This window comes from Felis catus, chromosome E1 (assembly GCF_018350175.1).
Source record: "Felis catus isolate Fca126 chromosome E1, F.catus_Fca126_mat1.0, whole genome shotgun sequence".
In the NCBI taxonomy this organism is placed as follows: Eukaryota; Metazoa; Chordata; class Mammalia; order Carnivora; family Felidae; genus Felis; species Felis catus.
The window spans coordinates 20,015,667-20,030,515 of NC_058381.1; the positions used below are offsets into that span (position 1 = coordinate 20,015,667).

Here is a 14,849-nt window from a genome sequence, read left to right on the forward strand (position 1 = left end):
CGTGATGTTGGAATAGGTTCAGATGTTACCACAGTAATTCATGTATTTCAAAGAGGAGAGCAGTTGTGTATCTCTTACCATTTGTACTAATGCACACTGCTTGGTCACGCTGCAGAGAGTCATAGCCATTCTGTTTTTCTGCACACACTCCTATACTGTCTCTTCTGTCTGGTTGGCCCACAGTCTCAACTCTGTAAATGAGGGAGAAAGTCATTAATTTTTTTTTTCTTAAATATGATCTGTAACAGTTACTAAGGTTAAAAAGAACAATGTCATCATAATTGCTCTTAGTAATAGCTAACAATGATTCAGCACTTCCTAAATTCCAGGCACTATTCTAAACATTCTGTATCTATCTGCCAATCACCTCATTCGATTCACGTAACAAGCCATGAGGTAGGTAGTACCTCATTATTACCATACCCATTTTATACGTGAGAAGAAACAGGAGTAAAAAGAGGCTAAATACCCTGACCCTGATCGCCTGGCTGAGTGCTGGGCCCATGACGGCAACTCAGGCATTCTAATCGCAGGGTGTACGTTAACTACTTGCAGCTGTGACGACGCATTTCCATTTTATGTTCTGGCTCTGGATATATATTCTAGAAAGCCTGTCATGTCATACTTGCCATTATAATAAATGTGACTGTTACTGCCATCACCTAAACCTTGAACGTGAGAGTGTAAGCAATGGTTTGATTACTGTTTGTCAAGTTTTTAAAGCCTTTAAAAAATAGACACTCTAGTCTTTATCAAATGGGTAATATAGTTACGAACATACTTTGCTTGGAGGACTTCATGTGTGGAAAGTTGAAGCATTTCTTTTTGTGTTTTAGTCTCAAAATACATCATCATGCCCTCCAGAAATAGGAAACTTAAATATAAAGTCAACCTATATCTCTACCACCAGATGCATCTTTCCCTCTGTTCCAGAAAGCCAGACTTTGCAAGGACAGAAAAAGAAAAATTAGCAAGGAACAAGATGTAGCTTTACCATGGGAAGAGGTGATGATTTCTAGTCAGCAGAGCCTCAAAATGTCTTATGTTGCAAAGTGGCAAATATGCAAGATCAAGATAAATACGTAGCCAGGTTTCTGAAGTCACTGCACTTGTGAACTGGCGGCAGTCTTAAAGAGGACAGTGACGTCACCGTTACAGCAGAATTGGGAGTCCCAGTCCTTACTCTACCACAGAAACATGGCTTTCACAATGATACTCAGAAACACCTTTCTGAGCGCTCCAGAATCCAGTTAAGAAGTGACAGTACCCCCAGGGGAGCACAACACTGAAAACAGCTACACTGCAATGGGTAACAAGAGACATTTCACTTTCCCAAGTCAGTCCCTCTTCCAAGCTACCACAGCTCAGTGCCTGGTAAGAACACCTGGCTTCTGACTTTTTCTTTGGGGGGGGGGGGGGTGGGGGGGAGAGGGAAGGAGAGAGAGAGAGAGAGAGAGAGAGAGAGAGAGAGAGAGAGAGAGAGAGAGGGAGGGGAGTGAAGCATTAATCCAGCATTCTATTTTTTTTTTTTTTTGAATGTTTATTTTTGAGGGAGAGAGAGACTGAACATGAGCAGGAGAGGAGGAGAGAGAGGGAGGCACAGAATCTGAAGCAGGCTCCAGGTTCCGGGCTGTCAGCACAGAGCCCGACGCGGGGCTCGAACCCACGAACCACAAGATCATGACCTGAGCTGAAATCTGATGCTTAAACAACTGAGCCACCCAGGCGCCCCATAATCCAGCATTCTAACTCTTTGGAAGGTTGCCTGAAGGACTAATTTCTGTGATGCCTCATTTGGAGAACTGACAGAGTGAGCATAGTATGGCTTCCCAAATGCTGCAAAGAGCAAAGAAATGTGAGTGGTGTGACTGGAAGAAGGTTCATAACTTCAGGCTTCTCTCCCTCGCGAGGAAGGGAGAAGAGGCGAATGTGCTTCTGCGCCAACTTTTCATAGGGCTGCTCAAGGCAATGGTATCTGTCTCACTTGATGTGGGCACTACTGGGGAGCTGGCAGGCTCTGGATACCTGGCGGTCACTGAGTACAAGAAAGAGGCAGGCGGCTTGCTGCTGTCACATCAGAGAACAGCCGTGGCACCAACAGGCACCAGAGGGAGCAAGAGACTATGAGCTCCGGAAAGACCCGCAACACTCAGCCCAGGAAAGTCACGTTCTCCCAAAAAAAGGTTTCTGAGGCCCCCAGAATCTCTAGCTGGGTTCACGTGCGAGGGTCACCTCCTATACAAAACCAGATCATAAAAACTGTCAGAGGTGGCTGTTTTCTCATGTGTACAGATCCCAACACAACATTATAGGACATATAAAGAAGCTGGGAAAAAAGACCCAAACAAAAAAACAAAATAGGTCTCGAAAATATCCAAATAATTCAAAACAACCATCATAAAGATGCTCTACAAGCCCAAGAAAATAAGACACGAACAAAATGAGAATACCAACAAAGAGATGAAAAATATAAAAAAGAACCAAACAGGTATTTTGGAGCTGAAGAATACAGTAAGACCTGAAAACTTCACAAGAGGAGTGCAATATCACACAATCAAGCAGAAGAAAAAAAACATCAAAATACAGGTCTCTTGAAATTATCCAATCACAGGGAAAAAAAGCATGAAGAAAGTCTAAGAGACTTACAGGAGAAGAGAAAGGGGCAGAATGTTCATTTAAGGAAACAATGGCTAAACACTTCCCAGATACGAAGTTTTGGGAAGAAGCAGCCTACCGGAGACCAACTAGGATGAACCCAAGAGAGCACGCTGAAACACATTACAAACTGTCCAAAGTCAAAGACACAGCGTTTAAAAGTGACTCATCATGTACAAGGAAGCTTACATAAGACTATCAGTGGATTTCTAAGTCGAAACCTTGCAGGCAAGAAAGGAGTGAGGTGATACACTCAAAGTGCTTAAAGGAAAAAAAATTCTGCCAACCAAGAATACAATATCTCAAAACTGTCCTTTAGAAAAATGAGGAAGAAATAGGCATCCCTACAAAAGCTGAGGGAGGTCATCCACAGCAGACCTGCCTTACAAGAAATGCTAGAAGGAATCCTTCACGTTGAAATGAAAAGACTGTAAATAGCAACATGAAAGTACGTGAAAGTATAAAGCTCCCTGGTAAAGGTAAATATATAAACATAGAACACCATAATACTGTAATGGTGGTGGATAAATCACTTTTAATTCTGGTGTAGAAGTTAAAAGGCAAAAGATAAAAAATATAGCTAAAAGATGTTAATGGATATACAATATGAAAAGATGTATTTATGACATCAATGACGTACAGTGTGGGAGTTGTTATCAGCTTGAAAGATTGTTATAACTATAAGCTGTTTTATGTAAGCCCCATGCTAACCACAAAGACAATACTTTCAGAAGACACACTGAAGAAAATAAAAAAGGAATCAAAGCATGTCACTACAAAAAACAAACAAAAACACAAAACAAAACAATAAAACACAAAGGATGGCAGCAAGAGAAGAAGAGAAACACAAAGCTACAAGACAGAAAGCAATGACAAAATGGCAATAATAAGTCCTTCTCTATCAATAATCACTTTAAACATAAATGGATTGGAGCACCTGGGTGGCTCAGTCAGTTGAACAGCTGACTCTTGATTTCGGCTCAAGTAATGATCCCAGGATCATGGGATCGAGCCCCACATCACGCTAAGCATAGAGCCTGATTACGATTCTCTCTTTCTCTCTCCCTCTATCCCTCCATCGCGTGCTCTCTCTCTAAAATAAAATTTAAAAAATCTAAATGGATTAAACTCTCCCACTGGAAAGATTGGAGTGGCTGATGAATATAAAAGATCCAGATACTCCATACAAATGGTAAGCAAAAGACAGCAGAGATGGCCATACTTCTATCAGACAAAATAGACTTTATGTCACAAAATAACAAAAGAGGCAAAGAAAGACATTATATAATTAAAAAGGGTCAACTTACCAGGAAGAGATAACAATTGTAAACATATGTGCACCCAACATCAGATCAAATATAGAAAATGAACAATGAGAGAACTGAAGAGAAAAAGTTACACAATAATAGTAGGAGATTTCAATATCCCATTTTTAAGAAAACAGGACAGAAAATCAATAAGGAACAGAGGATTTGAACACTGTAAACCAAAAGAATGTAATAGACATATACAGAGCATTTTACCCAAGAGAAGTAGAATGAATACATGTTCTCCACAAACACATGTGGAACATTCTCCTGGAATCATCATGTTAGGTCAACAAGTCACGACAAATTTAAGAATACTAAAATCACACTACATACATTTTCTGACCACAACAGAATGAAACTAGAAATTAATGGCAGAAGGAAAACTAGAAAGTTTGAGTACTGTCATGCTAGAGGGCCAGGTATCCCACAGAACAATGGAAGCTTCATGTTTGGAACCCCTCAGACCTTGCACTATGGGTCTCTCCCTTTGGTGGATTCGCATTTGTATCCTTTTGCTGTAACAAAACTCTCATCATAGTGTAGTGCTTTCCTAAGTTCTGTGAGTCATCCTAGCAAATTACAGAATTTGAGGGTGGTCGTGGGAACCCTGGGATTTGTAGTTTTCCATGTAGTTAGAAGTGAGGGGAGGCCTTGGAGACCCCTAAACTTGCAGCTGGTACCTAAAGTGAGGCTACGCTTTTTTTTTTAATGTTTGTTTGCTTAGAGAGCTTGAGCAGAGGAGGGGCAGAGAAAGAGGGAGAGAGAGAGAGAATACTAAGCAGGCTCCACACTGTCAGTGCAGAGCCCAATGTGGGGCTCAATCTCACAAAGTGTGAGATCATGACCTGAGCTGAAATCAGGAGTCGGACGCTTAACTGACTGAGCCACCCGGGCTCCCCTGGAGGACTATGCTTTTAACCTTGTGTCTGGCCAACTTGTTGCAAGTATACATTTTTTTAGTTATTAAACATTTTAAACCAAGAATTCAATTAAAATGTCTTGAAATTAATTAAAGATAGTAATACAGAAAAGGTCCTCAACGCAGTGAGAGAAAAGAAATCCTAGGAAGAAAAAAACCCTCCTAATTTGAATAAATCACAAAGTAATTCCTAAAAGCATCTTACCAAAACAGCACGTAATAAATAAGACCAGCACAGCATAAAAAGTTTACAAAAGTTGCTCTGAAAATGGAATGAACCAGGAAAATAAATAGCCAATATGCCTGAAACACAGAATTATTTTCATAGTTCACTAAGAAATAGAACGAAAGTTTAAAATAACTGAATTTTTAAATTACAAGACAAGTAGGGAGGACATTATATCCTAAAAAAACTACTGTAGGTGTTTTTTCACATAACAAGTTTTGTAAGAAACTATATAAGAAAGAAAACTACAGGGCAAATGGGTGGCTTGGTCGGTTAAGCGTCCGACTCTTGATTTCAGCTCAGGTCACGATCTCACGGTTCGTGGGTGCGAGCACAAAGCCACTAGAAATGCATCCACTGCATAGACGAAAGTAGTAGAAAGTCCTAGGCAAAATATTCTGAGAAAGAACAGGGCCACAAAGAGGAGCAATTTCGATGGCAACAAGAAAGCCAATCTATTATCCCTATTATTTTGCACTTTGGCTAACTTTGATTGCGTTTAAGTGACACTCTTTTTATTATACAACCTCAAACTTTTTTCTTCACAGTGAATGCTTGGACAAAAATCCAAAAATTCAGTTGCGTCGCTAAGAAATATATGAAAAATACCCAGCTTTATGATAAACAGAAGAAATAAAATAAAGTTTTTGTTTTGGCCTAGCAACTGCAGATGGAATAAAAACAGCCAGGTCTGCAGCGACATGAGTACCTCACACACTGCCGGGAGGCCTGCAAGTGCTTCCAGAACATAGCCAGTTAGTCTGTGTGTCGCTAACAGGAAGACTGGCCCAAGAAGAGAGAATGAGCCGTGTGTGGACAAAGAGGGTCATGGCACAGCTTGACACGTCAGGAGTAAGAGAAAGAAGGGATGCCTTATCAAGTCATGGCAAAGAAGGATTTTTGAAATATATTTGAAATAGAAATACGTTCCTTACCATACAAATCCTAAAACAGCTTTTATCCTGTCTCAAAACAAAACTGATAACTTGAATAGTCCTTTATTATAGAAATTGGAAATCTTCCAACAAAGAAAATTCTAGGATGGTTAACTGGTGAACTCTACCAAACACTTAAGGAAGAAATAATACCAATTCTACACAAACAGTTCTGGACACAAAAGAGGAAGAAACACTTCCCCATCTCACTTTGTGAGGTTAGCTAAAACCAAAACCAAGGACATCGTAAGCAAAAAAGACAAATATCTCTCTCATGAAGAGACATAAAAATCCCCTATATTAAAAAAAAAAAGATATTAAAAATCAAATTTAGTGCTAAAGAATAGCACATGACTCAGTGGAGTTTCTCTGGGGAATGTAAAGCTGGTTCAATGTTCAAAAATCTATCACTGTAATTCCCCATATCAACAGAAAAAAAACTGATTACCTTAATAGATGTATAAAAATAACTAGACCAAATTAAACACTCATTTATGGATAAAATTCTCAGCAAACCACAACCAGAAAGGAACTTTCTTAACCTGATAAAAGGTATCTACAAAAAACCTGGTGCACCCGGCTGGCTCGGTCAGGAGAGCATGCAACTCTTGATCTCGAGGTTTTAAGTGGGAGCCCACAATGGGTGTAGTGATTACTTAAAAATAAAATCTTAGGGGTACCCGGGTGGCTCAGTCAGTTGTGCACCCAACTCTTGATTTTGGCTCAGGTCATGATCTCAGTTTCCTGAGTTTGAGGCCCACATCGGGCTCTGCACTATCAGCCAGAGCCCGCTTGGGACCCTCTCTCCCTCACTCTCTGCCCCTCCCCTGCACACATTCTCTCTCCCTCTCTCTCAAAATTAATACATGTAAAAAACATAATTTATATAAAAAAACAAGTCTTAAAAAACCCTCAAACCTACAGCTACCATTCATACTTAATGTGAAAGACTGAAGGCTTTTTTTCAACACTGCTATTCAGAATCATGCTTCCTAGCCAGTGTGATGAGGCAAAAAAAAAAAAAAAAAAGAGAGAGAGAAATGACAAAATACTGATGAAAGACATCGTTTAAAAAACTAAATTGGGGCACCTGGGTGGCTGAGGTGGCTCAGTTGGTTAAGCATTTGACTTTGGCTCAGGTCATGGTATCATGGTTTCGTGAGCTCGAGCCCCGCATCTGGCTCTGTGCCGACTGGCAGCTCAGAACCTGCAGCTTGCTTCAGAGTCTGTATTTTCCTCTCTCTGCCCTCCCCACTTGTGCTCTGTCTCTGTCCCTCAAAAATAAACATTAAAAAAAGTTAAACAATAAAATCAAAATGTTGTCTTAAAAAAAAGAAACTAAATTAAGAAATATACCATAACCAGGGGTGCCTGGGTGGCTTAGTCAGTTGAACCAACTCTTGATTTCGGCTTGGGTCATAATCTCATGGTTTGTGAGACTGAGCCCTGCATCACACTCTGCGATGACAGTGCCAAGCCTGCTTGGGATTTTCTCTCTCCCTCTCTCTCCAACCCTCCCCTACTCAAGCTCACTCTCAAAAAAAAAAAAAAAAAAAAAAAGAAAGAAATAAATATACCATATCCATAGATTGGAACAATCAGAATATTAAAATACCAATTACTCCCAAACTGATTTATACATTCAAGGCAATCTCAATCCCAGGAAAAAAATTTTTCTTAGAAATGGACAAGCTGAATCTAAAGTTAAACAGAAAGACACAGGAACCAGAATAACCAAAATAAAAAAAGAATAAAGTTGGAAAAATCACATTACTTGATTTGATAACTTACTATAAAGCTACAGTAATCAAGATTTTAGTTCTGGGAAAGGAGAAACACATAAATCAATGAAACAGTCCAGAAACAGTTCCCCACACTGTCAACTGATTTTTGACAAAGGTGAAAGGCAATTCAATGGATAGAGGACAGTCTTTTCAACAAATAGCGCAGGGACTACTGGACCAGATGCAAAACAAACACAATTCAACTCATATTTCACACATTATACTAAAAGTAACTCAAAATAGCTCAGAGATCTAAATGTAAAATTTAAAAATATAAAGTGTCTAGAAGAAAATATAGGAGACCTTATGACCTTGCATTTGGGCAAAGATTTCTTAGATACAACACCAAAAGTATTAGATGAACTGATGAATTGTATTTCATCAAAATTAACAACTTCTCCACAAAAGACATCGGTAAAAAATATTTTCAAGACATATACTTAACAAAACCTTATATTCATAAAATTTCAGGAATAAAAAAAAATCTTTTTAAACAGACAACAGGTTTGAAAAGACATTTCACCAATGGAGATACATAAATGGCCAATAAGTGAACACATGAAAAGATGCTATCTTTTAGCTATCAAAGAAAAGAAAATTAAAACCACAGTGAGGTACAACTACATGTATATAGACTAGCTGAACTTAACAGTCAAAAGCGGGGATGCCTGGAGCTCAGTTGGTTAAGCATCAAACTCTTAATTTTGGCTCAAGTCATGATCTCACGGTTCAAGATCACGACCGTGATCATCGGGCTCTGTGCAGACAGGGCAGAGCCTGTTTGGGAGTCTTTCTCTGTGCCCGTCCCCTGCTCTCTGGCTCTCAAAATAAATAAACAAACTTAAAAAAAAAAAAAGCACAAATGGAGAACCTGGGTGGCTCAGTCTTAAGCATCCAACTCATGATTTTGGCTTATGTCATGATCTCATGTTTGTGAGATTGAGCTCGAAATGGGGCTCTGCACTGGGCATGAAGCTTGCATAAGATCTTTCCCTCCATCTCCCCTGCCCCTCTCCCCTGCTCACTTGTGTGTTTGCTCTCCTTCTCTCTCAAAAAAAAAAGAAAAAAGAAAAAAAAAGAAAAGAAAAGAAGAACCAATACAACTGACAATACCAAATACCAACAAGGATGAAGAACAATTGAAAATCTCATATGTGCTGGAGGGAATGTAAAATGGTTACAGCCATTCTGGAACACAGTTTGACAGTTCATTAGACAGATAAGTAAACACAGTATGACCCAGCAATTGTCATCGAAGATATTTGTTTACTTAAGAGAAATGGAAGCTTGTGTTCACAGAGAAACCTGTAGACAAATGTTTAAAGAGGCTTTCTTATGGCCCCAAATTGGAAACAACTCATGTCTTTCAACTAGTAAATAAACTGATATATCCACACAATAAAATAATATTAATAAAGGACTAAACTGCACATACTACATACATATGTAATAGAGAGAACTCCATATTATTAATATATCACTCCATTTATAGGACATTCTGAAATGGCAAAATTATACAAACAGAAAACAAATCAGTAGTTGACAGAGAGAGGCGGGGTTAACACAAGAGATAACACAAGGGAATATTACGAAGTGATGAGATTGTTTTGTACCTGATTGTGGCAGTGGATACATGACTCAACACATTTGTCAAAACTCAGAACTGTACTACAAAAAGACTTTTCTTTATCATGTTTATTTTTGAGAGTGAGAGAGAGAGACAGAGACAAGTGCAAGACAGGCAGGGGGTGGGGGTGGGGGGCGGTGGGCGGTACACAGAGAGAGAGGCAGACACAGAATCCGAAGCAGGCTCCAGGCTGTCAACACAGAGCCGGATGTGGGGCTCGAACCCACAAACTGTGAGATCATGACCTGAGCTGAAGTCAGATGCTCAACTGACTGAGCCACCCAGGCACCCCGACTTTTTTTTTTTTTTAATTATAAGCTCTACACCCAATGTGGAGGCTGCACTCACAACCTGAGAAGGTCAAGAGGTACATGCTCTACTGACTGAGCCAGCCAGGCACCCCAAGACTGATTTTTACTTCCGTAAAATTTTAAAAAGTGAAAAAACTGCCCATATACATATAAGAATGTTACTTGATCCAGACTGCTTTATGAAACCTTCAAGGAAGAGATAATCTATCATGTAAAATTAAAAAATGAAACAAAACAAAAAAACAGAAAGAAAACAGGGAGGAAAGATCACCCAATTATTTCATGAGGCTTTTATAATCTTGACACACAAATTGTAAGAGAAAAATTACAGGCCAATTTCATTCATGAATATAGATTAAATTAAAAAAAATAAAAATAGCACCAAAATCAAACCAGTACTGTGAAACAGAAAGCAATACCATCAGGTAGGATTTATCCCAGGAATGCAGAGTTAATTTAACATTAGAACACCTATTCACAGGGCACCTGGGTGGCTCAGCGTCCGATTTCAGCTCAAGTCATGATCTCATGGTATGTGAGTTTGAGCCCCCACTGGGCTCTCTGCTACCAGCATAGAGGCCACTTGGGATCCTCTGTCCCCCTCTCTCTCTGCCCCACCCCCGTGTGTGTGCACGTGCATTCTTTCTCTCAAAAATAAACAAACATTAAAAAAAAAAAAAAAGAACATCTCCTGGTGTATATCACTGCAGTTAAGAGTTTGAGAGTGGGCAGAGAGATGCAGAGAAGATACGTCACAAAGTTCTACAGCCATTACTGATTTAAAAAAATCAAGATAAATTAGAAATAGAAACTTTTATTTCAGAAATGTTTCTTGAATTGTATTTTAAGGTGTTCTGTTCCCACGGTTCTGATTTCCTTTCTCAGGGCCTCTAATTACATTTGCTGGATCTCTTTTTGCTTATCTCTTTTCTTTCATTTTCTCTTGAATCCCTTTTTAATTTTTGTTTCACTTTGCTCATTTTTCATTACTATCCCTGCTTCCCATGCTATCAATCTCCTTTGTGCTTCTTGTAATTTGGTCTTGATTTCTGAAATAGTGCCTTTTTCTTCTATCTCTCTGCTAAGTTCTGGCAGCTAGCATTTCATAGACTCCTGCTCTCTGTGCATCACCTCCTGCTATTCAGCCATCTCTTCCCTGAGTTCTTGTATTTAATCTTTGTAATCTTCCTTCATAACTGTGATTAATTTTTTTTTAATTAAGGTTGAAATGCTGAATACAGTTTTCTCTTCGTTTCTGGCAATTATTTTTGCTGGTGTTTCATTATCTATAGAAAAGATTTGCCGATCTTTCTCATTTCTTTCCCTTATCCTATCTTTGTATAGACACCGTGGACATTCATGTTTTGTTGCTCGTATTAATGCATCGGGTTCCTGTAATAGGAGGGATGAAGGGGGTGGGTGGGAAACCCGGGTAACTCTCAGGTTTACAGCTCTATGGCCTGTCATCCCCCCATCGCTGCAGAACTACACTGCCTCATAATGTGGCTCCTCTATTAGTCCTGTCTCCTCTGACACTCAAGACCTAATGTGTTTCGAAAGAGCTTCTACTGCCAGACTTCAGCTTCTGTGGTTTCTTCAAAGGCTGCTTCACAGACCATTGACCACGGTCACCACTTGCTTTCTTAAGATCAAGCATTTTAAACTTGCTCAGGCATTTTCCACATCTTTTCTCTCTGCTTCCTCAATCAGAGCACTGAGGCACTGTTCAGTCCTAGCCCTATTTACAGTCTCCAGGGTGGGGCCTTCTCCTTTTGGGATTGAGTATTTGGAGATTTCTACGATCGGTACCTCCACGCTAATCTTTTTTTTTTTTTTCCTCAGCAAACTGTCATGATTTCCTCAGTGGACTTCCTGCTTATCTGTGGCTTCTGAAGTCTTTAGACCTAATTTGGAATTGAGTTTTCTGTATCTTAGTTTTGTTGAAAAAGCACTCACGGGTCCTCCTACCTCTATTCTCCTTATTACTCCAAAAAGTTTCTGCGAGTGGAAAAAATTCAGAACTAAGGTGCCACCACATAGGCACTGGTCCCAGAAGCTCTCATGGTCTCTTTTGAGCCCTCTCACCAAGGCTTCTCCACAACGTCCCTGGAACCGTTCATGTCAGGTCACCGACAGACATCCACACTGCAAACCCAAAAGTCAATTCTCAGTCTTTTTCTTACCTGGTGGATCAGTGCCATCTGACATGACTGAGCCCACACTACCTCCTCTTTGAAACACTTCCTTCGCTTGACTTCTAGGACACGGCATCCACTGGTTCCTCCTCCTCAGAGTCCTTTGATGGCTTTCTTCCCTCCCCGGCTGCTAAATGTTACAATCCTTCAATGTTCTCTGTCTACACTCACTCCTTGGTTGATCTCACCCAGTCTCATGGCTTTAAATTAAATACTCATCTACAATCTAAAAACGCTCAAGTTAATATCTCCAGCCTGGTTCTCTCCACTGAATTCCAGATTTCTGTATCCAGCTGTCTATCCACCTCTTTACTCGTATGTGCAGTAAGGAACTCAAACTTACTAATTTGTGAAAGAACAAACTGATATTCACTCAGAAATACACTCTAATTGCCTCTTACATACCTCAGTAAATGACAGTTCTATGTCAACAGTTACTCAGACCACAAGCCCTGCGGTCACACTGGACTCCCTTCTTTCTCACGTCCCACAAGCAACGCATCCTGCCAGTCCTTCCTTCAAAATATATCCAGATTCTAACCATTTATTGTTACCTCCACTGTTCCATCCTAGTCCAAGCCACCATTCACTCTCACCAAGATTACTGTTACCGTCTCCTGACTGGTCTCCCTGCTTGTACCCACACCCTTCACAGACTAGTTTCCCCACAGCAGCCAAAATGGCCTGTAAAACATGTATCAGATGATGTCATTCGTTTGCTCAACACCCTCCAACGACCTTTCACCTCACTAAGTCGGAATAGAGGCCTATGGGGCTAGACTGTCAAGATTTGAATCTCGGCCCCACTATAAACAATCGGCACAACCTCAGGCAAGTCACTTAATCTTTTTACATCTCAGTTTCCATATCTATAAAATGTGTCTACCTGACGAGGATGTAATGAGGATTTATATATATTAACTCATTAAGTCCTTAAGAACTAGGAGCGCCCGGGTGGCTCAGTTGTTTAAGCGTCCAAGTCCAACTTCGGCTTGGGTCATGATCTCACAGTCTGTGAGTTCAAGCCCCATGTCCAGCTCTGTGCCGGCAGCTCAGAGCCTGGAGCCTGCTTCAGATTCTGTGTCTCCTCTTTTTGCCCCTCCTCCGCTCATGCCTCTGTCTCTCCCTCTCTCTCAAAAGTAAATAAACATTTAAAAACTTAAAAAAAAAAAAAAAAAAACACACAGCAAAGCTCAACAAATGTTAGCTGACCATTATTATTTTGTACCATCTAGCTCAACTTGTGAATTCATGAAAAGTAAAAAGGAGAGCATGTCTCCCTCCCCAAGAGAATGAAAATGTAAACTTCACTTGGTGAGGCCTTTGTTGGGGGGTGGGGAGATCTCCATATGCAGTGTCAAATATCCTCCTTGTAAATGGCCACAGGCGACCTTCAAAAGGGTATTTCTTTGAGGAATTAAAAAAGAAACATATGCAGCCTGTTCAAAAGTATAGCCTACTTTTCTGGGATCCTCCGACTATAGTGCCTATCTCTATTAACCCGATCCAGACTCATGACTTACTATTTGTACTTTTTCTACTCCGTATCTTTGATTCTTGCTTTGTTTCCCCACCTGAACTGCCTGTCCACCTCTACCTGCACTAAGCCTCATCAACCCCTCATCTAGAAGTAACTTTTCCTCCCTCTGTATTGCAGAGTAGCTTGGATCTTTCTTATACTAATTTATAAACTGCTTACTCTACGATTAATCAAAGATTCTGCGGGGTTTTTTCTTCCTAAACTTCAGACTCATGGCAATACCAAGTACTTTATGTAAATACCATCTGAATGGAGTAAAGGCTGAATGAAATGATTAGCCTCATTCAAAGACTAGAGGTGATAAGGAGAACTGTCCTTACATTAAAAAAAAAGTCATTTTAGGGGCACCTGGGTGGCTCAGTCGGTTAAGCTTCCAACTTTGGCTCAGGTCATGTTCTCATGGCTCATGAGCTTGAGCCCCACATCGGACTCTGTGCTGAAAGCTCAGAGCCTGGAGACCGCTTCGGATTCTGTGTCTCCCTCTCTCTCTGCCCCTCCCCTGCTCACACTCTGTCTCTCTCTCCTTCAAAAACAAATATTAAAAAAAAATTTTTTTCAAGTCATTTTAGGGGGGCCTGGCTGGCTCAGTTGGAAGAGCACGTGACTCTTGATTTCAGGTTATGAGTTCAAGCCCTACATTGGATGTACAGATTAAATATTTTAAAAATAATAAATAATAAAGTAGTTTAAAAAAGAAAGAGTATGGACAGGAAAAAGGTCCAAGAAATACTCCTTAGATTATTTGGACGAGTTGCTATATGTGAACACTTCAGAGTAGATACACCTTCTGGATTTCATGTAACCCTCCACCTACAGACAAACTAAAAACTAGGGTATAGAATCCTAAAAGAGATCTATTTAGGAAAGGAGCTATCTTATCTCATCCAAATGTACATAATCAAGAGTTTATGGGGAAAACTCTCTGTCTGGCATTCTCCACATCTGTCATAAAAGCCAAATTCCAACCTGAAAGGCCTACATATCATATCTCTAGAGGGGACCACTCTGGCAAAATACAAAACCCAGCAAAGCTGTATTCTCCCTAGGACAGAGCATTCTGTCTCTATAAAAGGAGGAACCGACAAGATTTCAAAGACTAATAAAAAACAAACTACCTTCTTTTAAAAAAAAAAAAGTTTATTCATTTATACAATCTCTATATTCAATGAGGGCTCAAACTCATGACTCTGAGACCAAGAGTTGCACACTCTTCCTACTGAGCCAGCTAGGCGCCCCAAAACAAATCAACTTCTTAATTCAACTATGACCTGTTGGGCTAACAATCAGTATTGAAAATACACCTGGTAATGACAGAGACCAGCCTTATACAGAAAAGAAAGATCCCCT

At 40.0% G+C, this 14,849-nt stretch overlaps 1 protein-coding gene across 1 annotated transcript in view; it reads right to left on the minus strand.

Annotated features, from left to right (window-relative positions):
• The window catches only part of CRLF3 (cytokine receptor like factor 3), a 43,473-nt gene that overhangs the window by 2,238 nt on the left and 26,386 nt on the right, over positions 1 to 14,849 (minus strand). Inside the window, exon 7 of the mRNA XM_003996532.5 lies at positions 79 to 191. Within this exon, the coding sequence (XP_003996581.1) occupies positions 79 to 191 (113 nt within the window). The remainder of the gene's footprint in view (positions 1 to 78; positions 192 to 14,849) is intronic.